The 26,990-nt window shown below is 43.3% G+C and overlaps 1 protein-coding gene across 7 annotated transcripts in view; it reads left to right on the top strand.

The window, feature by feature from the left end:
* LOC311129826 (unconventional myosin-Ib-like) overlaps nt 1-26,990 on the top strand; it is a 122,038-nt gene that overhangs the window by 70,095 nt on the left and 24,953 nt on the right. For all 7 annotated transcript variants that reach the window (XM_084162284.1, XM_084162289.1, XM_084162287.1 and 4 more), the window contains 9 exons: nt 2,256-2,360; nt 5,062-5,108; nt 9,427-9,490; nt 12,567-12,665; nt 13,213-13,316; nt 14,537-14,684; nt 20,372-20,490; nt 23,222-23,308; nt 26,573-26,638. In XM_084162284.1, the coding sequence (XP_084018410.1) occupies nt 2,256-2,360; nt 5,062-5,108; nt 9,427-9,490; nt 12,567-12,665; nt 13,213-13,316; nt 14,537-14,684; nt 20,372-20,490; nt 23,222-23,308; nt 26,573-26,638 (839 nt within the window). The remainder of the gene's footprint in view (nt 1-2,255; nt 2,361-5,061; nt 5,109-9,426; nt 9,491-12,566; nt 12,666-13,212; nt 13,317-14,536; nt 14,685-20,371; nt 20,491-23,221; nt 23,309-26,572; nt 26,639-26,990) is intronic.

Genomic DNA, 26,990 nt, shown 5'->3' with positions numbered 1-26,990 from the left:
GAGCCGATGTTGCTCCTAGATGTTTCCACTTCACAATAACAGCACTTACAGTTGACCGGGGCAGCTCTAGCAGGGCAGAAATTTGACGAACTGACTTGTTGGAATGGTGGCATCCTATGACGGTGCCACTTTGAAAGTCACTGAGCTCTTCAGTAAGGCCATTCTACTGCCAATGTTTGTCTATAAAGATTACATGGCTGCGTGCTCAATTTTATACACCTGTCAGCAACAGGTGTGGCTGAAATAGCCGAATCCAGGGGAGTCCACATACTTTTGTGTGTATATATAGTGTATGTTTATCACGTACTGCCTTGTAGGACTGCACCACCAGTGCATTCATTTCTGACCATACAGAGTCTGCAATGTAATACTTTCGCAAATCTAAACTCCCTTACCTCAAACCAAAATCTCTGCCAATTTGAATGTTTCAATACACCAAATAACAAGTAGCCTAATTCGCTTTCAAGCCACCTGAATCTTTCATCACGTTTGGAGAACATGTAACCATTGTCTTTGTATGAAATATCTGATAGGGGTGAGATGGTAATTAAGTGGATGAATGAATCACAATTGGTCACTGTCTATGTATCAGAGGATACCTTCATGACATTTACATTTTAGTCATTTAGCAGACGCTGTTATCCAGAGCGACCTACAGTTAGTGAATGCATACATTATTTATTATTATAAAAATAAAAAAATCATACTGGCCCCCCATGGGAATCTAACCCACAACCCTGGCGTTGCAAACGTCATGCTCTGCCAACTGAGCTACATCCCTGCCGGCCATTCCCTCCCCTACCCTGGACGACGCTGGGCCAATTGTGCGCCGCCCCATGGGTCTCCCGGTCGCGGACGGCTACGACAGAGCCTGGATACGAACCAGGATCTCTAGTGGCACAGCTAGCACTGCGATGCAGTGCCTTAGACCACTGCGCCACTCGGGAGACGTGTCCATGACCTAGGGAGTGTCTCAACATGTTTAGTTATACTAGGTCTAGTCTTTGAAGTAGCATTGAATGGAGAGCTGTGTCAAAAGCTGTTATTGGACACCGTACAGGTGACGACGCATGCTTGTGATTCCTGAGATATGGCTGAACAATAACGTTTTTATTTTGGCGTTGAGTCTTCAAAGGTCATGATTGTTATAAATACCGCTGTTACAGATCAGAAACCTTTGAGATTACCGAACATGATATAGGGGATTTTTTGCCTTAGTCACTATAAGGTTTCTTACTGATATGATCTTCTAGATTTGCTTTATGTTCTATGATCCTTTAATTCAACTCTTGTTCCGGATTCCCTGCTCCTCTCTCTACCCACTCTCTCTTAATAGTATATGGGTTGTCATGTAGGCCCTCTTAAGATTTTCCTCTCTGCTTTTTGTCTCTTCTCTCCTTTCAATACTTACGTCCTTCATCAGATCTATACTCTTAGTGTCCGTGATCCACTAGCGCCACTAGCCAGGTTCATTTGTGGGTCCACCACATCCCCTTCCTCTATCTGATTGACAGGTCTCAAACTGTTTATGGGTCACAGCTACACACAGTCATCTTATCAACTAGGGCTGTTCTGGAGTCTGGACAGAACTTTACACTAATACTACAAACCATGACTGGACTTCATAACACTAATACTACAAACCATGTAACTTCATCATGATGATTTCTGTGAAGACCAGACAGAGGATGATTCAGGAACATTTCATATCAATGCACATAAATGTCTAAATCCCATGAATTCGAATCCCAAGCTGGCCTAGGCTAAAGGCTAAATCTTGACATGGGAATTGATTCTGGGAAAAACCAAGGATAATCCAAACCGATTATTCATACATACAGGCTGTTTAAAGAGCTGGGTCTGGGTACCAACAAGTTTTCAACAAGTTCTCATATATAATGTGGCCCTAGGTGCCCAGTGTCTAGTGAGGTCAGGACTATTAATGGTGATTATCGCTGTAATATTCAATGTTATAATGAATACAATCTAAGTAAACAAGGTTGGTGGGTGGTGGTAGTTCTGTACCGTGTGAATCATGTTCTCTTCTCCAGAGAGGGGCCCAGACTGAGGGTACACACCCCGTCCCTGTAGGGCCTCTGGAGGATGATGTAAGGGAGATTTTGGGGTGTGGCGGGAGGGACTGATTAGGGCTGGTTGTAAGGGGGATTTCAGGGTGTGCCTCAGTTCAGCCATGTCTAGATCTAGAATGACTTTTGATAAAATAACCCTGTCTATCTCTCTGTCTGAACATCCAGAGGCCAGTAAGCTAGTGATGTCATATGTGGCTGCGGTGTGTGGGAAGGGCCAGGAGGTGAACAAGGTGAAGGAGCAGCTGCTGCAGTCAAATCCCGTGCTGGAGGGTGAGTGTTCTAACCATACCCATTTTATCAACCCCACCCCTTTTCTCTTTCCCATACTTCAGGTTCAGAGCCAGCAAGGCCAAGGCATCAGGGACACACCCACTTTAATACTTTTTCTTTCTTTCTCTCTCTCCCCTGTACGTCTCTTTCTCACACGTCTGTCAACCCATAGAGCTTGAGGGCTTTTGCCAACAATTACAATGTTCAGTTTACTGTAAGTTTCTAACAGGACCCTCTACACCATTTTTGAATATCTGTGATCCAAATTTTACAATATGTAGATGTTTATTACACTTTACCTAACATTGATCATCAGTCCACACTTCGTCCCTGCCCTTCACTGCAACACACTATGATACACTTTCTAAAATCTCCCTACCCTATTTCAAATATTCACCAATCCCCAGTCCAATACATTAGGAAATAAAAAACCCTCTCCATACTTGGGTGCTGGCACAAAGACTGCAGTGTTTTAATTGGTAGTCTGTAGACAGGAAATGCCCGTGAAGGATGAAGCCAGCCTACTGATGCCCACTACTGAGCTGCTACACTATAGAGCCAGGCCCAGAACACATCTGTGAGAGTTTAACTGCTACAGGCTGTAATGACCTGTGAGGGGGGAGGGAGAGCGAGAGGGGGGGGGGGAGGGAGAGCGAGAGGGTTAGGGAGGGAGAGAGGGAGGCAAAGCAGATAGCCTGCGTCACAAGGCTCTAGTCTATCCCTCAGGCTTCCAAGGTACCCTGATTTTTACACGGTGTGTTGAATGACAAATGTAATGCTATTTAGTGTGAAATGCGGTTAGACTGGTTTTGGAGAGAGGAAGAGAACACTAATAATGCAGTTTTACTCTAGTTGGTGCTCCCACCAATATATAAATAAGGACTAGGATAGGATTGGCTTTTGCTAGTTTGACACTTTTTAGAAACAGGTTTAATAAACTGAATATCAATCCATCAGTATGCAAAGTGTTAGTGCTTATGATTTAGCAGAGAAAGTGGTGAGGTTGCTTTATTACTTTCCCTGATTTTGAAGTTATACAATATAAATATTTTTTTATATACTGATTTGGGATGCCATCTACAGTGGGGGAAAAAAAGTATTTAGTCAGCCACCAATTGTGCAAGTTCTCCCACTTAAAAAGATGAGAGAGGCCTGTAATTTTCATCATAGGTACACGTCAACTATGACAGACAAATTGAGAAAAAAAAATGCAGAAAATCACATTATGATTTTTAATGAATTTATTTGCAAATTATGGTGGAAAATAAGTATTTGGTCACCTACAAACAAGCAAGATTTCTGGCTCTCACAGACCTGTAACTTCTTCTTTAAGAGGGTCCTCTGTCCTCCACTCGTTACCTGTATTAATGCACTTGTTTGAACTTGTTATCAGTATAAAAGACACCTGTCCACAACCTCAAGCAGTCACACTCCAAACTCCACTATGGCCAAGACCAAAGAGCTGTCAAAGGACACCAGAAACAAAATTGTAGACCTGCACCAGGCTGGGAAGACTGAATCTGCAATAGGTAAGCAGCTTGGTTTGAAGAAATCAACTGTGGGAGCAATTATTAGGAAATGGAAGACATACAAGACCACTGATAATCTCCCTCGATCTGGGGCTCCACGCAAGATCTCACCCCGTGGGGTCAAAATGATCACAAGAACGGTGAGCAAAAATCCCAGAACCACACGGGGGGACCTAGTGAATGACCTGCAGAGAGCTGGGACCAAAGTAACAAAGCCTACCATCAGTAACACACTACGCCGCCAGGGACTCAAATCCTGCAGTGCCAGACGTGTCCCCCTGCTTAAGCCAGTACATGTCCAGGCCCGTCTGAAGTTTGCAAGAGTGCATTTGGATGATCCAGAAGAGGATTGGGAGAATGTCATATGGTCAGATGAAAACAAAATATAACTTTTTGGTAAAAACTCAACTCGTTGTGTTTGGAGGACAAAGAATGCTGAGTTGCATCCAAAGAACACCATACCTACTGTGAAGCATGGGGGTGGAAACATCATGCTTTGGGGCTGTTTTTCTGCAAAGGGACCAGGATGACTGATCCGTGTAAAGGAAAGAATGAATGGGGCCATGTATCGTGAGATTTTGAGTGAAAATCTCCTTCCATCAGCAAGGGCATTGAATATGAAACGTGGCTGGGTCTTTCAGCATGACAATGATCCCAAACACACCGCCCGGGCAACGAAGGAGTGGCTTCGTAAGAAGCATTTCAAGGTCCTGGAGTGGCCTAGCCAGTCTCCAGATCTCAACCACATAGAAAATCTTTGGAGGGAGTTGAAAGTCTGTGTTGCCCAGCGACAGCCCCAAAACATCACTGCTCTAGAGGAGATCTGCATGGAGGAATGGGCCAAAATACCAGCAACAGTGTGTGAAAACATTTGCCTGTGTCATTGCCAACAAAGGGTATATAACAAAGTATTGAGAAACTTTTGTTATTGACCAAATACTTATTTTCCACCATAATTTGCAAATAAATTCATTAAAAATCCTACAATGTGATTTCTGGATTTTTTTTTCCCTCATTTTGTCTGTCATAGTTGACGTGTACCTATGATGAAAATTACAGGCCTCTCATCTTTTTAAGTGGGAGAACTTGCACAATTGGTGGCTGACTAAATACTTTTTTTCCCCACTGTATCTAACTGAGACTCGTATACTGATGTGTGTTCTTCTTTTCAGCTTTCGGGAATGCTAAAACCGTGAGAAATGACAACTCATCCCGATTTGTAAGTATTATGTTTTTCTTTGTCCTGACACAAACAGTGAAGTATGGCGTTGCTTTGACGGTCTCCGCCAATAAGAATCAGTGTCTGATGGTCTCCTCCAATGAGGATCGGTGTCTGGCGGTCTCCTCAAATCAGATTTTATTCGTCACATGCTTCGTGAACAACAGGTGTAGACTAACAGTGAAATGCTTACTTACGGGCCCTTCCCAACAATGCAGAGATGAGATAGTCGAAAAAATACAATCATAAAAATAACACAAGGAACAAATACAGAGTAACAATAACTTGGCTATATACGGTCGTGGTCAAAGGTTTTGAGAATGACACAAATACTAATTTTCACAGTCTGCTGCCTCAGTTTTGATGATGGCAATTAGCATATACTCCAGAATGTCATGAAGAGTGAGCAGATGAATTGCAATTAATTGCAAAGTCCCTCTTTGCCATGAAAATGAACTTAATCCCCCAAAAACATTTCCACTGCATTTCAGCCCTGCCACAAAAGGACCAACTGCCATCATGTCAGTGATTCTCTCTTTAACACAGGTGAGAGTGTTGACGAGGACAAGGCTGGAGATCACTCTGTCATGCTGATTGAGTTAGAATAACAGACTGTAAGCTTTAAAAGGAGGGTGGTGCTTGAAATCATTGTTCTTCCTCTGTTAACCATGTTTACCTGCAAAGAAACACGTGCCGTCATAATTTCTTTGCACAAAAAGGGCTAGTAAGATTGCACCTAAATCATCCATTTATCGGATCATCAAGAACTTCAAGGAGAGAGGTTCAATTGTTGTGAAGAAGGCGTCAGGGCGCCCAAGAAAGTCCAGCAAGCGCCAGGACCATCTCCTAAAGTTGATTCCGCTGCGGGATCGGGGCACCACCAGTGCAGAGCTTGCTCAGGAATGGCAGCAGGCAGGTGTGAGTGCAGGTATTCTAACTCCAGCGAACAGAACCTTGACACTTCGTTAATATTAGAGATCGCGCACCAGTTGTTGTTAACAAAGAGACACACACCCCCACTCTTCTGAGCTTCCCGGACGCAGACGTTCTGTCCTGCCATGTATAGAAAAAACAGCTAGATTTATTTTTACCATGTCCTTGTTCAGCCACGACTCGTAGAAACATAGGATATTACAGTTCTTCAGATCACGTTGATAGGATAGTCTCGAACGGAGCACATCCAGTTTACTCTCCAGTGATTGCATGTTCGCCAACAGAACAGAGGGTAGAGGCGATTTATCCACTCTTCGACGTAGTCTTGTCAGGTAACCCACACGCCAGCGTCTCCTCCTTCTAGTGTTGGGGATTTGGTCCTGGTCTGCGATAATCAATTAGGTCTTTGGCTTCCGACTCATTGAAGTAGAAGTCGTCGTCCAAATGGAGGTTAGTGATAGCTCTGATGTCCAGAAACATGTACAAAAAAAGTTAAGGTCAGCGCTACAAAAAAACCCCTGAAATTAGTACAATTGGTCATGATCCTTTAAAACTGCTGCTATTCCCTCTGGCGCTATCCTCTGAGACTCCGTATCTGATGGTCTTGTCCAATGAAGTTCATTGTTTACTCTATGTTAAGACAAACAAACCCTCACCCTTTCTCTCTTTTATCTCCCTCTTTTTCTCCTCCATGTCTCTCATATCACTCTTTCTCCCCTTGTCCCTCTCTTTTTCTCCTCCATGTCTCTCATATCACTCTTTCTCCCCTTGTCCCTCTCTTTTTCTCTCTCAGTATAACCTGCATTTGTCTCGCTCTTTTTCTCTCTCAGTATAACCTGCATTTGTCCCTCTCTGCACAACCTGACATAACACCAAGCCATTACATTTACAGTTACGGCATAGCAGCAGCACAGGATAGAGGTGAAACCCACGTCGGCGTAAATTTTTTTGGCAACTATATCCAGATGTCTGCCGATGGCCCCTGCCAAGTTGCCTTTAGTGTTTGGAAACTTCTATTTTCTCCAGAAGCGCAGCTCCTCTGTCGTGTCATGTCATGTTTTCCTACAGGGAGATGGCTCTTAAAGCACTAAAGATATCCACTCTCACCTGGCCCAGGCGCCAGTACGGTGCTGATGGTACAGTTAAAGATTACAGCACATCATGCAAAACAGCCTCGGCTGGTCTCAGGCCTCGGCTGGTGTGGAGACTGTATCAACGATACGATATCGTCAGCCAATGGGAGGGTTAGGTTTACAATAACTGTGTTACTGTGACCGCTGACCTTTGACCTATCAAGCTGCTCCTCAGCTGCCATTGGCCAACTGCCCCTGTGGAACTAACATACTTGGAGGCCTACTACACTACCTCACTTTCCCTAAAATGACTAATGATCTGGTGCAAACATGGCTCCTGCAGCACTGGAGCTTTAGGAAACTGTGACTGACGCTTTTACTGATGGAGATAACATCAGCAGGTTGATGCAACCACTATCTTGCTATTGCAAGGTTTTTGTCTGGTAGACTAATCTAGGAAAACATTTAATTTCTAGACGCTGAAGATATAAAATGAGATGTCCCGTTTTGAACCGCAGCAGGTTTTTGCACGGTATTTCTTTCTCACGCTTCCTGGCTGGCTGGCTGGCTGTGTGTGTTCCAGAGGGGCCCATTGGTAGCCAGCTGCGGCCTGTTCCAGATTCCGCTGTTTCTGATGTCATCACATTACTGCAGGCTTCCCCAATCAGACTGGAATTGCATTGACTGACTGAACCATACCCCACACTGCCTCAGGGGCTAACCAGTCCTCACCTAATGCCTGTTTATCTATTCTTTACTTAACCAGGCAGGTCCGTTAAGAACACATTCTTATTCATAATGATGGCCTAATGTCTAGGGCTGTGGTTAGGGATCTGGTCGTCAGTACAAAATTCACAGCCCTTTCATGTACCATTTTGTTATCGTAACTAAATGTCCCATGACTCAGTTTAGTCAAGTGCGCCATGTACCAAACTATTCGACCTCTGGCATTCACAAGGTTGTGCCACTCACTCACCAACCCCATGGTGTACCTACCTACCTGTCCCTAGACTATGCTCAGGTTTAGGATATCATAGCAGGGGAATCATTTGGGATTATGCCTGATCTGTTTATATTTAGGTAACCTTGGTATAAACCACTGGATGAGCACCTCCTGCGTGTTCCACTGAATGCCATTTTGTCCAAACTCCAAACTCTCCTCAGGACGAAGACAATGTTTGTTCTGTTTCTTCCCCCTGCGGAGAGACTGGTGATGTTGTTGAATCTGGCAGCGTCCATCGGCAGTTTAAGCTACAGCTTTTTGAAGAACTCTCAGCTATAAATAAAAGGAAGAAAAATCAAACGGCCACGAAGACACTGGGCCCACTGTTGTAACTTCTATTCCAAACCTTAAACAGAGGGAGAAAGTGAAGCAAGGTGGTTTGTTTTACTCCCCTTTCAAATGGGAGAAGAAAAAAAGGCATTTCCTCCACTCACAGTCCATTACTTCACAGCAAACCTATGTGTGATTGGCAGCTGACTTAATGAACACGTCTAGTGCCTGGAGACAAAACGACTTCTTCAAAATGAATTTAAAGAGAAACTCCTTTCTCCTTTCTATTCCCTCTCGTAACATAAAGCTCATTTCAGTGAGGTTTGCAGTGATCCCTGCCTGTGCCTATGAGAGCTTCCTCTTACCTACTGCCTGGGATCTGGGAATCTGTTCAATGGCCATTTCAGTTATTAATATTTACCCATTGATTCCTGAAGAATATCACTTAAAGGAAAACTCCACTCAAAAACAGTCTTGGTATTTGTTTCATTAGTCCATTGTTGACATAGTCCCAAAATGTGTTGCTTGTTAGCAATCAAGTTGTCAATATATGTAACTTTCTAAGTACAGAAATCATCCCTGTATGATGCATTTTGCAGGGATGATTTCTGTATTTTGAAAGTTACATACAGTATCTTGACAACTTGATTGCTGACAAGCAAAACATTTTGGGACTATGTCAACAATGGACTATTGAAACAAATACCAAAATATTGTTTTTGGGTGGATTGTCCTTTAAATGCATAGTGAGAATAACTTTAAAGCCACACCAGGGCACTGTGGTACTGTCACTGCTCCAAAGCAACGTTGCCACGGTATTAAAGACCTTGATGCTCTGTCATCATCAAGGGGTGGGCCCCGTGCCTGACTCATCCTATTAGTCCTTTTTTATCTTGTTTTGGCTGCCTGGAAAACCGCTTCATTGCTAAAAGAAAAAAGGACATTGATTTCCCTCTGAGACAAGGGTGTGTCGCACCTATTCCCTATATAGTGGTTGTCAGGCAGTTCTAACCACTGTGTTCTCTCTTCTTCTCTGCAGGGCAAATACATGGACATTGAGTTTGACTTCAAAGGAGACCCTCTGGGCGGAGTTATTAGCAACTGTGAGTATTATAAAGTACACACACACGTTATGCCGCAATAGAATGGCCACATGCTAAGCTCTCCTCCATCCCGCTAGCCCTCTCATGTCATGTCACTGCTGTGAGTGTGGTAGTGATAGCATAGCCCTCCCACTGTTATATCCCGCTGACACAGTTGGCTCAATTAAACCCCCCAGTAAGTCAGTCAGTCATCCCACCCTGGTAATGGTTTGTCTCGCACCACAGGGCCAGATCCAGGGAGAGCTAGAGAGTGAGTCATAGAGAGGGACCGGGAGATAAAGAGAGAGAGGGGAGACCCAGAGAGAGGGGAAGAGAGAACGGGTAGAGGGGGTCGATCATAGCGTGTCACATTCCACATGCTGTCCCTACACGCCAGGGTTGGTCGGCTCACCAAAGAGATGGCGATCAAAGATATTACACTGTTTCCAGTCAATGGAGGGTCATTGACACACAGGAACTAGAGGGGGAGGAAGCAAACTAAAACAACCTAAACAGTTCCCAAACAGACAGACTAGTTTCTGGAAGACTAGTTTCTGACTGCAGTGCCTCATCTTGTCTCGCTATCTTGCCCCTCAACCTCTTTGTTATTATTTCATCCTGTCTCATGTTCATGTTGTTTTGTCTGGCGTGAAGAGATTCAGCCATGAGGTCACAGGAAACAGAGTGGTTGATCGCTCAGTCACACACACTCCACTGTCCTCTCTGTCTTATGGAGTAGCTAATGAAGAGGGTCCAGTACAAGGAGATGTTTTTTATTATTATTAGGATGGAGTGGCGAGAGGGACAGACTGGGATGGATGGAAGGAATGGTAAAGCCCTCTACTGCCTGAGGGCTTCCCTCAGAAGTCACAAGCTATAACTTCCTCTGGTTCTTTATGTTGCTGCTGCAGCACAGTCAGCTGACACCTCGTTATGGCCCTCACACCATCTCCAGCTTGCTCCATGCCCTGAAGGTCTTCTTTAACTGCGGATATAGAGCAGGAACACCTCTAGGGCAGTTGTTCTCAAACCTCTCCTTACATTTCACAATTTTGTTGTAGCCCTGAACTAACTCACATGATTCACTTAGTCAAGGGCCTGATAATTAGTTGACAATTTTAATCAGATGTTAGCTGTGGAATAGATCAAGTACATGGAACGGTTGTGGGTCCCCAGGAGAGGTTTGAGAACCACTGCTCTAGGGCATGGTTACAGTACAGCAGAGCAGCAAGGGTTAGGCCACAGTGGAGAAGGGTTTAGGACACTACATCCATGCGCGCTAGTTTTGTATGGGATAATGTGTTGAACTTTGTCTGGACTGAGAATCTTGTTTTATGTTTTTAACGTTGTATGTCATTGGGGAATTTGTTTGGTACCCTAACATTTACACTCTTGATAACAAAGTAGACTTGAATAATGGTAACGTGCTAGGAAGAGGGTTTCCAATCCCCAAACGGCCAATCATTTGGTGTTTTGTTATACCCCAGTCAAAACAGCAAGACAGGCCTTCCATTCTTACTTTGCAGTATATAGCATGTCTGACATTTCTCCTTAAATGTATGTTTGTTCACTTAGGAACCATAATACCATTCTAAATTTGACAAATGCTTTACAGCAGGCATGGAAAACATAGTGAAAGCGGCCTTAGTAGTAAAAAGCAATAACAGGGCTGAACTCTTCCAGTGTACAAAAGGTGAAAGGTCACGACAGAGAGAAGAGCCCCCTGTGGGGGAGACCCTGAATGTTCAGAACATTTTTGAGCCACATTTCCTGTTCTTGCGTCTTATTTTCTGTTGTTGGAACTCACTGTTGTGAGTTTGGTCTGGGCAAGAGGATGCTTGCATGCAGTTACATGTGCATCTCAGAGTAGGGTACAAGCCAAGGGGGGAGCCACAAAGTGAGACTGTGACATTTTTTATGACAGAGGGAGGGAGTAGAGAATAGTCTCATTGCAAGACTTTGTGGTCTTGTATGTACTCAGTATTAGAAAATAGATATCAAGGTTTGGCAGAGAGGGAGAGAGGATCCATGTTTTCTGTCCCCTTTTTGATTACAGTTCAGAGGCAACGCATTGCTCACCTCTGCTCATCTGTCGCTCTGTAAGAGATGCTACATTATTGATGAGCTGACGGACAACCCAGAGAGAACCACTTAGGGATGAACACACACACACACATTTAGTGACTACCACTACCATGTGGTGTTGAAGCGAGGCTGGCATTAGTTGGAACAGATTCGTGACTGCTACACACATGTTCTATTGACCTCCTGTGTCTCTGCAGTGGGCCAGTGGCATTGAGTGCTGTGCCAGGGAGGGTGTAAATGCATTATGAAGTGATCCCTGACTCTCTTCAAGCAGTTAATGCCCCCGCTGAGAGGATGAGTCAGGACTTAGGGCTCGTAGCTGAATGCCAACAGGCATCCCACTCAGGTCCCAGGGCTGAATATAGCCCTATCTTCATCATAACTTTGCTTGTCAAGCAAACAGTGCTTCTCTATGCCTGTCAATTACCAAACGCAAAACCAAATTATCGTGGTTTTCTGATCAGCTTGAAAGACCTAGAGCTGTAACTCTGACCACAACATTAACAGATTAAATACAAAAGTGTGCGTCAAATTTGTTAATGTGTAATTAATCGAGGATGACATTCCTTAGTTGAACTCCTTAGTATCACAAGTATACATCCCATATATCCTTTCAATCAAGGTGTTGTTGTAGTTGGTCAGGAGCCATGGAGGAGCAGCTGACTTGATCTCTTCATATGGTTTCCTCCTGAGTTTTCCTGTGCCGGCCGGCTAGGAGGCTCCACTTCTACACAATGAACAATGAGACGCCAATATAACCGTGGCTCGGTCACCTTGGAAACACTAATATTTGGCTGTAACAGGGAGATGCATCCATCAGAGCGCTACAGATGTGGTCTGGACACTGAACATGTGTAGACGTAAAATATCAGTTGTGTTCTTAGCTCATTGAATGGAATCTTTTATGTCCTGCCTTACCTCTACCATGTGTAGAAAACTCATAAAATAAGTTGTGTTATTGCTGTTTTTAACAGTTGTCTTTTTAATCCCCTGTATTTTTGTTGTCCCGTAGATTTGCTGGAGAAGTCCAGGGTTTGCAAGCAGCCGAGAGGAGAGAGAAACTTCCACATCTTCTACCAGCTTCTTTCTGGAGCTTCAGATGACACCCTGAGTAAGTTATACACACATTTATCGGTAACACTTTATTTGACACCAGTGCTTATAACACCTTAATGACAATGTCATTAACATGTTATGAAGCTTCATTACATGTGTCATAACATCTCAAACGGTCATAAATGTTTAAGATATATATAATGACAGTGTTATTAGACATGGCGTCAAATAAAATATCACGAGTTATCAAACAGAAGCATGTCTTGGTTACGTGACCAATACTTAAACATGAGCCTGTGTTTAACTACAGAGAACAACGACTGAAACCAGTATGGCTTATTTGTTCTCAGCTGGAGCTCAGCCACTGTTTGGCAGTATTGTTGAAGGAGAACAATATAATGGTGGACAAATATCAAAGACTTGATTTAGCAGCAGTTAATGTAACCTGTAATCTAATACACAATGCGGTGGAATGGCTTTCGTAGATACCTGATACAGGCGTTTAAAGGAGCCCATTGAAACTGCTACTCTGAAATGTTATGTGCGTGTATAGCACCTGCACACCAGCATTGACTGTGTGTGTGTGTTTTTCTGGCCCACAGCAAAGCTAAAGTTGGACAGAGACTTCAGTAAGTACAACTACCTGAGTCTGGATTCAGCCACCGTCAACGGACTAGACGACGCAGCAAGCTTTCGGACCGTTAGGGTGGGTCACTCACTCTCTCTCACACTCTCTCTCTCTCTCTCTCACTCACACACACACACACTAATTTCTGTCACTCATTTTTGGTTTAGCTGAGGCGTGTGGTAAAGGGTAAGGGCTGGTCTGAGCTCTTTATCTCCAGAGCAGGTTGATTGGATTAAGGTAACTTGTCCATGCTAACCTGCTCCTTACCAGCCAAGGGTTGATTATGGACTAGCCTCCTCTACAGCCTCTCCCCCTGTTATGTAACTTCTATCTATATCCACAGTGGGTGACTGAGAAATAAGGATGAGTTTTTTTGTACACAAAGGGAAATTTCACCTGCAGTGCAGGCCTTCCCAACAGTAAACAATAGCAAAATGCTTAAGAATACACAGTGGCAGTCTGGCTGCTGTTTCTGTGCTGCTGTGGGAAACCTGAGGGAGAAACAGCAGCTGCATCCTCACACACTGACGTGGGGCTGTCGCTACAGAGCAGAGCTTGGTCAACATGTGCAGTCTCTCAGCCCCTCTTCCTCCTGACTCACTTACTGTTGATGACACACACAGAGGATGTTATGAGGTGCCTGCCTGCCCTTTATCCCAAACCACTGTCTCGCTGCCTTTGGACTCTCAGTGGCAGTGGTTGCATCTCAAATGCCACCCTATTCCTTGTACAGTGCACCCTATGGGCCCTGGACAAAAGTATTGCATTTTATAGGGAATAGAGTGCCATTTGGGATGCAGACTCCGTGTATCCTGTCTTAGTACTTTTCTCAGTGAGGGAGCTAGTAGGCCACATCTCCGCTGCAGTCCAACTCAACACAATAGAGTTCAGTGCTATACAATAGTAGGTCTCTCCACTGGATGTGATGCTGCGGTAGGAGCCAAAGGCAGCCTGCTACACCCTCGTTCACAATGGTGTCAAATCACAGCAACAAACATTTTAATATTTCCCCAACCACAGTCCACATCACTGTGCCCTCTGTCACTAGTTGTCTCACTCTTCCCTCTCCAGTCCAGAAACTCACTCCCCTTCCTGTTGTTATCATTGTGTGTTTGAAGTTGACTACATGTACATTGAAGTCAGACGGCGTAGAATCACTGATCTTCAAATCACCTTGCATTCCAAATAACTACTCATTAACTGATCAAGATGAGTTATTCTGCACCTCGCCTTGGCCAAACTAATCCCCTCAAACACGCTTAATGTCTGATATGCTGTTTCTCTCTTTTCTCTCCCAGAATGCTATGCAGATTGTGGGCTTCATGGAGGATGAGGTGCAGTCGGTCCTGGAGCTGGTAGCAGCCGTCCTCAAACTGGGGAACATTGAGTTCAAACCAGAGTCCAGGGTCAACGGCTTCGACGAAAGCAGGGTCAAGGACAAGAATGGTGAGACCATAGTGTACCTGGATAACCAGCAGCTTTACTGTGGGACACAATGTGCTGTTACACTACACATGCATACACATCTCACTTTTTAAATAACTTTGGCGCACACTTGTGGATTTCCCTTGCATCTTGAAAATGTAAATATAATGTACTGTGGTGGTAGAAAATATTGTTTTAGTTATGCATTGTCTGGTCAATTTAAGGACGTATAGAACATAAGCTATAAGATAAGCATTCTGGAATCAATTAGATTATAACCACTGACCAATGGTAAGTCCCTCCACAAGCCATACCAGTAAGTTCCATCAGCAGTAGCCTATGTGTTTGTTGTTGCACTGCCCCCTACTGGTTAATGTTTAATTTCATGGTTTACTAAAGCCGGGTGTACAGTCATGGTCAAAAGTTTTGAGAATGACAAGTATTGGTCTTCACAAAGTTCGCTGCTTCAGTGTTATGAGATTTTTGTCAGATGTTACTATGGTATACTGAAGTATAATTACAAGCATTCCATAAGTGTCAACGACTTTTATTGACAATTACATTAAGTTTATGCAAATATTGACTCTTTGCAGTGTTGACCCTTCTTTTTCAAGACCTCTGCAATCCGCCCTGGCATGCTGTCAATTAACTTCTGGGCCACATCCTGACTGATGGCAGCCCATTCTTGCATAATCAATGCTTGGAATTTGTCAGAATTTGTGGGTTTTTGTTTGTCCACCCGCCTCTTGAGGATCGGCCACAAGTTCTCAATGGGATTAAGGTCTGGGGAGTTTCTTGGCCATGGACCCACATTTTCTATGTTTTGTTCCCCGAGCCACTTAGTTATCACTTTTGCCTTATGGCAAGGTGCTCCATCATGCTTGAAAAGGCATTGGTCGTCACCAAACTGTTCTTGGATGGTTGGGAGAAGTTGCTCTCAGAGGATGTGTTGGTACCATTCTTTATTCATGGCTGTGTTCTTAGGCAAAATTGTGAGTGAGCCCACCCTTGGCTGAGAAGCAATTCCACACATGAATGGTCTCAGGATGCTTTACTGTTGGCATGACACAGGACTGATGGTAGCGCACACCTTGTCTTCTCCGGACAAGGTGTTTTCCGGATGCCCCAAACAATCGGAAAGGGGATTCATCAGAGAAAATGACTTTACCCCAGTCCTCAGCTGTCCAATCCCTGTACCTTTTGCAGAATATGTCTGTCCCTGATGTTTTTCCTGGAGAGAAGTAGCTTCTATGCTGTCCTTCTTGACACCAGGCCATCCTCCAAAAGTATTTGCCTCACTGTGCGTGCAGATGCACTCACACCTGCCTGCTGCCATTCCTGAGCAAGCTCTGCACTGGTGGTGCCCCGATCTCGCAGCTGAATCAACTTTAGGAGACGGACCTGCCACTTGCTGGACTTTCTTGAGTGCCCCGATGCCTTCTTCACAACAATTGAACCCCTCTCCTTGAAGTTCTTGATGATCCAATAAATGGTTGATTTAGGTACAAGCTTACTAGCAGCAATATCCTTGCCTGTGAAGCCCTTTTTGTGCAAAGCAATGATGACGGCACGTGTTGGTTAACAGAGGAAGAACAATGATTTCAAGCACTACCCTCCTTTTAAAGCTTCCAGTCTGTTATTCTAACTCAATCAGCATGACAGAGTGATCTCCAGCCTTGTCCTCATCAACACTCTCACCTGTGTTAAAGAGAGAATCACTGACATGATGGCAGCTGGTCCTTTTGTGGCAGGGCTGAAATGCAGTGGAAAAGTTTTTTTGGGATTAAGTTCATTTTCATGGCAAAGAGGGACTTTGCAATTCATCTGCTCACTCTTCATGACATTCTGGAGTATATGCAAATTGCCATCATCAAAACTGAGGCAGCAGACTTTGTGAAAATTAGTATTTGTGTCATTCTCAACTTTTGACCACGACTGTACACTACATGATTTTGGCTTTTTCAATTTCAGTCAAGGGGAGGGTTTAGTATTTTTTTTTAAATCTAGTTCAGGGGAGGGTAATGTAATTTGTTATTGTCATTTCAATATTTCTCAGTGTTTTAGAATTACCGTATTTTCCCACTATAAGGCGCACCGGAGTATAAGCCGCAGCAGCTAAATTGAATGATATTGAATGACGTGTACATATAAGCCGCACTGGACTATAAGCCGCAGGTGTTTTAATGTGTAATTACCATATGTAAGGGTTCGTGCACAGAGTGGATTGTCGGGAAAGAGACAAACTGTCTCGCTCTCGTAATGTCTTTCTGTCTTGCTCTCGTTCTGTCTCTCGTACCACTCTCGGTTCCACTTTTACTTTTGCGCGCTACCTGTCTCACTCTTTTCCGGCCTCCAGCTTTTCCTGCTGGAGCCCGCCGCTTAAAGGTGGGGGGCGCAGACCGGTCATAGAGCCCATAGAGTTAAAGTTGGTGGACTGTAACCTGTAAAATCCATAGATTTAGGAGGTCTTCTAGTGGCCGTTAGCTGTAAAAATCCATAGATTAGCCGCACCGTTATATAAGCCGCAGGGTCGAAAAATGGGGAAAAAAGGCACGGCTTTTAGTCAGAAAATTACGGTAGTTGCTTATTAAGCAATATATCAATGTGTGCCTGATGCCACCCCTCATCTCTGATTCTCCGCTGGGGGTGCAATAAGTGTGCCTATAGGCTATTTAGTGTGGTCTCAATCAAATGATCCATAAACTATAGGTTATGAAGTGCATGCTCGGAGAAGCAACAGAGCAAAGTAATATTTCTGCTGTAAATACAACTAGGCTGCATTACACACTGCAATGGATATTCAAACCCTGATCCCAGGCCTGCTCTGTTCTTGCTGATCAAAAACGTTATTGTGTGCTGCCTAACCAATGGCTGTGCTGTGTAGGCCTACAGTGGCAGTTCAGGAGGAAAGTCAAAGGCTATGTCCAAATGTTCTTATTTTTGCAGACTGGCCAATAACCTATGTTCTGTTCAGTTTGAGAAGGAGAGCGCCAAGATGAGAAGGAGGACCTGGGGTCAACTTTGATAATTGATTTGATTTAAAAACAATATGTTTCTTGCCGATTTATGTATTTATCAGAGTTATTGACCTCACAATAAGCCAGATTCGATTAACTTAAATTGTGGTGCTGAAACTTGAAGCATTAGCCACGACACAATCAATAGAAAGGGTCAGCTCATGGTGCTGAAAGTAGAAACATTTGAGTAGGCATAATTCATTTAAACAGTCTTCATTTTAATTAGACTTTACTATCAACAAGAGGGCTAAGGGAGGGAGTTTATTTATTCCTAAGTAAGAGGTAGGCCTACCTGTTTGACAGACGAGATTAGGCTATAGGCTGCTATATCCATAGATTTGTCGGTCAATTCCTCCACCCACCATGCACTCTTTAAATAGCCTACTTCCGTGTCAGTGAAGGGCTGTTAAGTTAAAACCAAGACTCGAATTGAGGGGATATGAGGGTATTCCATAGGCCTACCTTTTTATTAAAGAAAATGGGGGAAAAAGCTTAGGCCTACCCCTTGTTAGCTTTATATTTAGAAAATAAAACGGGGATCCGATTTATATAGAGTGATATATATATATCTCAAACAGTGCTTTGTTCCGCGACGCTTCATGCTAGAAACAAGCTGTAAAATACCCGGGAAAGACTTGACTCTGATACATATGGGGATATCATTGATTTGTTTCGTTGACATTCAGAGGCTGCGTTACAACCTTCTATAGCCGAGGAGACAAAAAATTGACTTTGCTTGGGAAGTCATCTAATTCTGTCACTATCAATTGATTAACCTTTTCACTTTATGTACAATAGAAGATGTTTAAATCCAGACAGCTTTTAGGGAAACACTTGTGACCTTCTGTCATTGGGTTAAGCCATGGAAGAAGAGTAGCCAGCAGTTAAAGCGTACATTTGTCTGTGTTGGTAGGCCTACTCTGTTTGGGGTGGACAGGTAGGCATAACTTTTGAAAGTACCATGCTCAGATTCTTAATGATACCTCAAATTTAATTATTTGCACACAGGGACAGTTTCGTTGCAAACAAGACACACTGATTTGGCATTGGATAAGATGAAAACACAGGCCTCTCGCTCTGTCCGTTCTTAGCCTGTCATTTCGGTAATTTGTGTGGTATTACAAAATATTATAATAATATTTAAAATGACGTAGAATTGCATTAAATGTTTATAAAAGGTTATTTTTTCTCGGAACTGCAAATACGATGATGGATTCATGCAATACTTTTACCATAAAGGATATCTTTCCACCCGTAGTCTTGTCTACAGTGTTCTGCGAACCCACAACCTTCTGGCCCGCAGCCCTGTGCGCTATCAAAATTCCTGTGTTACTATGTAATACTTACAGGATGAAAAACTGTTTCTAAAACTGCATATCTAGGGCTCTGGTCTGTTCAAGAAGTCAGGGTAAACGGTAGACATGTTCTCTGCGAGCCACTTTGTTTTAATTATTATGTTGGATATAGGGGAGGGTCACTTGTTTTTTTTGATTCAAGCGTTCATGGAGGGTTTAGGTAAAATAGGGAGGGCCATCCATTTTCAATTGAGAGGGGTCCAATTTTCTCCATGTAACCCTTTTTTATGATTAACATTCACTGCTTAACTACAGTTTGCAATAGTATGCAATGTTTTCTGATGGTATGTACAGTAGGCCTACTGATAGAACTGCTCACAGCTCTCCCCTATTAAGCAAATGTAATATTTTGCATGTCTGAATAACCCAGCCATGGCACAACTTTGCATTCTTTCTTTGCAAACAAAATGCCTTTCTAATCTACATGATACACTGAATTGGAAGAACTCCACATGACCTGTGGTGTGAATCATAAAATCTACACTTCTACTTTCTACATTTAGACCAGGTTATTAATGGGATTTCCCCTTGTGACGAATTGACAGCTTTCACTATACACATGTGTCACATTTGTATGTCTCCCGAGTGGCGCAGTGGTCTAAGGCACTGCATCGCAGTGCTAGCTGTGCCACTAGAGATCCTGGTTCGAATCCAGGCTCTGTCGTAGCCGGCCGCGACCGGGAGACCCATGGGGCGGCGCGCACAATTGGCCCAGCGTCGTCCAGGGTAGGGGAGGGATTTGGCCGGCAAGGGATGTAGCTCAGTTGGTAGAGCATGGCGTTTGCAACGCCAGGGTTGTGGGTTCGATAAAATAATGTATGCACTAACTGTAAGTCGCTCTGGATAAGAGCGTCTGCTAAATGACTAAAATGTAATGTAAATATTTGTCAACAACACTACTCTTACATAAGACAATTGAGTGAGACGATTGACCTGTAAATACCTAAATACATTAAGGCTAATGCACCAACTCCTCTTAAACACTACTCTGTCCGGCTGCTTTGGGGTATCCTGGCCAGGAGACACAACACTGATCCTAAAGAAGACTGTCTGAGAACACAGAGAGTAGATCATCTTATCTCTCTAAGGAAAGGGTTTAGCTAATGCCCTTATGGTTACCCACTGGAACCCTGATACTGGCATCAAGTGGCATTGTTGGTAAAGCTAAATATTGATATGGATTCCTTATTCACAGGGGATAGATTTCCTTTATTGATGCGTGTCATCTAGTCATTACCTATTTGTTTCCTTGCCTTCGGCCTGTATACAAAGCTCTATGATTTGAGTGTCTGTTGTTCTGTTAGTGAGTGTGTGTTTCCTCTGCTCTATCTTCCAGATCTGAAGGAGATGTGTGAGCTGTTGGGGATTGAGCAGTCTGTGCTGGAGAGGGCTTTCAGCTACCGCACTGTGGAAGCCAAGATGGAGAAGGTGTCTACCACACTCAATGTGGCCCAGGTGAGAAGATCAGCACTGTATAGCATCACACTTATTTAGTTCTATCTATTTAAACATGAGTGTGTGTATATAATGTAATAGTGTATGCCACTTTTATCAACATACAGTGAGTTGGAGTGCATTGATTTTATGTATTTATTTTAGTAATACCTTTTTTCTTTTTTTTTTGACAACAAACAAAAAAACATACATAGACAAAATCAATAAACAACTTAATGTTTACATTAATACATTTCCAGAAACATTCATGACATCACACTTGCTCAATCCCACATGTTCCTATTGTATCCGCACCAATGTTGTTTCTAATACTAGACTACCCCGTATGACAGTGCATTGATTTTAGTATGTATATGTGATCCCTGTGGGACTTGAACCCACAACCTTGACTTTGCTAGCGCCATACCCTCACCAACTGAGCCACATACGACCACCACCTGTCATCAGTGTATAGCAACATACTTCCTTTCATAATAGCACTGACAGACGAAGTCCCAAGGGATGTTTCACACTCCAGTTGTTTTGTGGGTGGATGAGAGGATTATTTCCCTTTGACTTAGTTCTCTGGCTAGCTTACTTCCCATCTACTGTACATGGAAACATATCCATTATGGATTAGGATTTGGTGAATTCTCCCTTGGAAAATGCAGAAGTGGGCCAGGTTTTGGAGGTTAGTGAGGTCAGGCACATTCAGGTTTTAGATAAGAGGAATAGAAGCTAGTCTCCTCTCCCTATGCTGGATGTTTGAGTTCAGGCAACATTCAGTTGGTGATGAGAAGAAGAATGTCAGAGGCTAGTCCTCTCCCTTGTCCTCTCCCTAGTCCTCTCCATGTTCTCCACAAAAGCAGCTTATGAAGAAGGGTAGTATGAAGGGATGAGCTTCACTCCTCCTGAAGTGTGATTTAAACATCCTTGGCAGTTTTCTGGTAGCCTGGTCCCAGTGCTATTTGTGCTGTGTTGCCAACTCTTAAACTCAATACCATAAAAATGACCATAGGAGTTGACAAGACAGCACAAACAGATCTGGGACCAGGCTACAGATCTGGTTCTTTGAGACTGGGACACCCTCCCCTGTTGCTACTGTGTGCTGTCTCTTATCTTCACAAACATCCGGCCAGATGGCGTAAACAGAAGGGTATAAAAAGGCCAGGCTGAGACAATAAATCGGAGCACATTGGTTAGAGCCCTTGGAGGAAATATCAAACTAAAGGAGCACCAGCTCATCCATAGCACATCATCACCAGTCAAAAATCACCTCCTAGAAGTGTTTGTTTGTCAGGGAGGTTATGCCTGGTCCTGTCCATGCCACAGCGCTCTGTCACTCCAAGTTAATCTCTTCCGGTGTGTGTGTGTTGTTTACATGAGGAAAGACAGCCTCTCTACTCCAGTGTGGCTGTATGCCAGAGGATGAGCCTCCCTAACTATAGGGATGTTTTTCGGCCCACGCTAGGACACGCCTCCTCAGACAGCTCAATGTATAATTTCACTGTTGTTTCCTTGTGGATGGTTGGAATGAGAAACATTCTACAGCTGGAATCACAGCTTGACTGATGTCACTTCACATCCATAGAGACTGATCTATCGCTGTCCCAGTTGAATGCTACGCTACTACAAGCATTTACCAGAGATATTTACTACAGCTTTATTTCTCTGTATGAGAGCACTGAAATCTACACTGAACAAAAATATAAAACGCAACATGTAAAGTGTTGGTCCAATGTTTCATGAGCTGAAATAAAAGATCCCAGAAATGTTAGTGAGCATTTCTCCTTTGCCAAGATAGTCCATCCACCTGACAGGTGTGGCATATCAAAAAGCTGATTAAACAGCATGATCATTACACAGGTGCATCTTGTGCTGGGGACAATAAAAGGCCATTTTAAAATGTGTAGTTTTGTCACACAACACAATGCCACAAAGTTTTGAGGGAGCGCGCAATTGGCAGTCTAACTGCAGGAATGTCCACCAGAACTGTTTGCAGAGAATTTAATGTTAATTCACCATAAGCCACCTTCAACATCGTTTTAGAGAATCTGGCAGTATGTCCAACCGGCCTCATAACCACAGACCACGTGTATGGCGTTGTGTGCATGAGCGCTTTGCTGATGTCAACATTACGAACACAGTACCCTATGGTGACGGTGGGGTTATGGTATGGGCAGGCATAAGCTACGGACAATGAACATGATTGCATTTTATCGATGGCAATTTGAATGCACAGAGATACCGTAACATGATCATGAGGCCCATTGTCGTGCCAATCATCTGCCGCCATCACCTCATGTTTCAGCATGATAATGCATGGCCCCATGTCGCAAGAATCTGTACACAATTCCTGGAAGCTGAATATGTCCCAGTTCTTCCATGGCCTGCATACTCACCAGACATGTTACCCATTGAGCATGTTTGGGATGCTCTGGATCGACGTGTACGACAGTGTGTTCCAGTTCCCGCCAATATCCAGCAACTTCGCACAGCCAATGAAAAGGAGTGGTAAAACATTCCACTGGCCGCAATTAACAGCCTGATCAACTCTATGCGAAGGAGATGTGTCGCGCTGCATGAGGCAAAAGGTGGTCACACCAGATACTGACTGGTTTTCTGATCCACACCCCTACTTTTTTTTAAAGGTATTAGAGCCTAATTTATGTATTTAAATTGACAGATTTCCTTATATGAACTGAAACTAAAATCTTTGTATATACTAAGCCCTTATTGTGTGATTTGCAAGGCCTACTATGCCCGTGATGCCCTGGCCAAAAACCTCTACAGCCGTCTGTTCAGCTGGCTGGTCACAAGGATCAATGAAAGCATCAAGGTAGGTCTGGTCTCATTAAGCCATTGACTGTAAAGATATAAGCCCTACCAAAGTAGATTAAAAGGACTATGATTTTATATATACACTACCGGTCAAAAGTTTTAGAACACCTACTCATTCAAGGGTTTTTCTTTATTTTTACTATTTTCTACATTGTAGAATAATAGTGAAGACATCAAAACTATGAAATAACACATGGAATCATGTAGGAATCAATAGTGTTAAACAAAATATATTTTATATCTGAGATTCTTCAAATAGCCACCCTTTGCCTTGATGACAGCCTTGCACACTCTTGGCATTCTCTCAACCAGCTTCACCTGGAATGCTTTTCCAACAGTCTTGAAGGAGTTCCCACATATGCTGAGCACTTGTTAGCTGCTTTTCCTTCACTATGCGGTCTGACTCATCCCAAACCATCTCAATTTGGTTGAGGTCGGGGGATTGTGGAGGTCAGGTCATCTGATGCAGCACTCCATCACTCTCAGTCTTGGTCAAATAGCCTTTACACAGCCTGGAGGTGTGTTGGGTCATTGTCCTGTTGAAAAACAAATGATAGTCCCACTAAGCCCAAACCAGATGGGATGGCGTATCGCTGCAGAATGCTGTGGTAGCCATGCTGGTTAAGTGTGCCTTGAATTCTAAATAAATTACATACAGTGTCACCAGCAAAGCACCCCCACACCATAACACCACCTCCATGCTTTACGGTGGGAAATACACATGCGTAGATCATCCGTTCACCCACGCCGCGTCTCACAAAGACACGGCGATTGGAACCAGAAATCTCAAATTTGGACTCCAGACCAAAGGACACATTTCCACCGGTCTAATGTCCATTGCTCATATGTCTTGGCCCAAGCAGGTCTCTTCTTCTTATTGGTGTCCTTTAGTAGTGGTTTCTTTGCAGCACTTAGTGAATCAGGCCTTCATGGTCCAAGTCACCTCTGACCAGTTGATGTTGAGATGTGTCTGTTACTTGAACTCTGAAGAATTTATTTGGGCTGCAATTTCTGAGGCTGGTAACTCTAATGAACTTATCCTCTGCAGCAGAGGTAACTCTGGGTCTTCCATTCCTGTGGCAGTCCTCATGAGAGCCAGTTTCATCATAGCGCTTGATGGTTTTTGTGACTGCACTTGAAGAAACGTTCAAAGTTCTTGAAATGTTCTGTACTGACTGACCTTCATGTCCTAAGGTAATGATGGACTGTTGTTTCTCTTTGCTTATTTGAGCTGTTCTTGCCATAATATGGACTTGGTATTTTACCAAATATGGCTATCTTCTGTATACCACCCCTACCTTGTCACAACACAACTGATTGGCTCAAACACATTAAGAAGGAAAGAAATTCCACAAATTAACTTTTAAGAAGGCACACCTGTTAATTGAAATGAATTCCAGGTGACTACCTCATGAGACTGGTTGAGAGAATGCCAAGCGTGTCCAAAGCTGTCATCAAGGCAAAGGGCTCCTACTTTGAAGAATCTCAAATATACAGTTGAAGTTGGACGTTTACATACACTTAGGTTGGAGTCATTAAAACTTGTTTTTCAACCAATCCACACATTTCTTGTTAACAAACTATAGTTTTGGCAAGTCGGTTAGGACATCTACTTTGTGCATGACACAATACATTTTTCCAACAATTGTTTACAGACAGATTATTTCACTTATAATTTACTGTATCACAATTCCAGTGGGTCAGAAGTTTACATACACTAAGTTGACGGTGCCTTTAAACAGCTTGGAAAATTCCAGAAAGTGATGTCATGGTTTTAGAAGCTTCTGATCATTTGAGTCAATTGGAGGTGTGGATGTATTTCAAGGCCTACCTTCAAACTCAGTGCCTCTTTGCTTAACATCACGGGAAAATCAAAACAAATCAGCCAAGACCTCAGAAAAACAATTGTAGACCTCCACAAGTCTGGTTCAACCTTGGGAGCAATTTCCAAACGCCTGAAGGTACCACGTTCATCTGTACAAACAATAGTACGCAAGTATAAACACCATGGGACCACGCAGCCGTCATACCGCTCAGGAAGGAGACTGGTTCTGTCTCCTAGAGATGAACGTACTTTGGTGCGAAAAGTGCAAATCAATCCCAGAACAACAGCAAAGGACCTTGTGAAGATGCTGGAGGAAACGGGTACAAAAGTATCTATATCCACAGTAAAACGAGTCCTATATCGACATAACCTGAAAGGCCGCTCAGCAAGGAAGAAGCCACTGCTCCAAAACCGCCATAAAAAAGCCAGACTACGGTTTGTAACTGCACATGGGGACAAAGATCGTACTTTTTGGAGAAATGTCCTCTGGTCTGATGAAACAAATATAGAACTGTTTGGCCATAATGACCATCGTTATGTTTGGAGGAAAAAGGGGGTAGCTTGCAAGCTGAAGAACACCATCCCAACCGTGAAGCACGGGGGTGGCAGCATCATGCTGTGGGGGTGCTTTGCTGCAGGAGGGACTGGTGCACTTCACAAAATGGATGGCATCATGAGGAAGGAAAATTATGAAGATATATTGAAGCAACATCTCAAGACATCAGTCAGGAAGTTAAAGCTTGGTCGCAAATGGGTCTTCCAAATGGACAATGACCCCAAGCATACTTCCAAAGTTGTGGCAAAATGGCTTAAGGACAACAAAGTCAAGGTATTGAGTGGCCATCACAAAGCCCTGACCTCAATCCTATAGACAATTTGTGGCAGAACTGAAAAAGCGTGTGCGAGCAAGGAGGCCTACAAACCTGACTCAGTTACACCAGCTCTGTCAGGAGGAATGGGCCAAAATTCACCCAACTTATTGTGGGAAGCTTGTGGAAGGCTACCTGAAATGTTTGACCTAAGTTAAACAATTTAAAGGCAATGCTACCAAAATACTAATTGAGTATGTAAACTTCTGACCCACTATTATTATTCTGACATTTCACATTCTTAAAATGAAGTGGTGATCCTAACTGACCTAGGAGAGGGATTTTTTACTAGGATTAAATGTCAGGAATTGTGAAAAACTGAGTTTAAATGTATTTGGCTAAGGTGTATGTAAACTTCCGACTTTAACTGTATTTTGATTTGTAAAAAAATGTTTTGGTTACTACATGATTCCATGTGTGTTATTTCATAGTTTTGATGTCTTCACTATTATTCTACAATGTAGAAAATAGTCAAAATAAAGAAAAAATGTTCAATGAGTAGGTGTTGTAAAACTTTTGACCGGTAGTGTATATCTATTTTATACTTCCTCTTTCTCGCTTTTCTCAGGCTCAGGCCAAAACACGGCACAAGGTGATGGGAGTCCTGGACATCTATGGTTTTGAAATATTTGAGGTAAGTGTAATGGCTCACAGTTTGAAAGGGACCTAAATGGACAGAAGCTACCTCACACATCCCCTCACCCATGAGCAAAAGCATATTGTTTGCCTAAAACAAAGAATTTGTGTGGTTTCATGAGATAATACATTTGACATAAACAACTAGCAACTAAACTTACACAGTCCAGTGTGTCTTTTTAAGTTGATCTCGAAATAGCATGTTCCTAATGCGCCTGACTGTTCCCCACTCATTGTGAAGTCGTTCCATTCCTCTCTCCTGAATGTTGTTGTCTGGGCCGACAGGATGGAGTAAGTACACCTGCCGAGGGCGTGCTGGTTGCAGTGTGCATGCTACTATCTATCTTCTA

Source organism: Coregonus lavaretus, assembly GCF_964263955.1.
Source record: "Coregonus lavaretus genome assembly, chromosome: 5".
Lineage (NCBI taxonomy): Eukaryota > Metazoa > Chordata > Actinopteri > Salmoniformes > Salmonidae > Coregonus > Coregonus lavaretus.
This window is presented reverse-complemented; position numbering and strand designations above follow the sequence as displayed.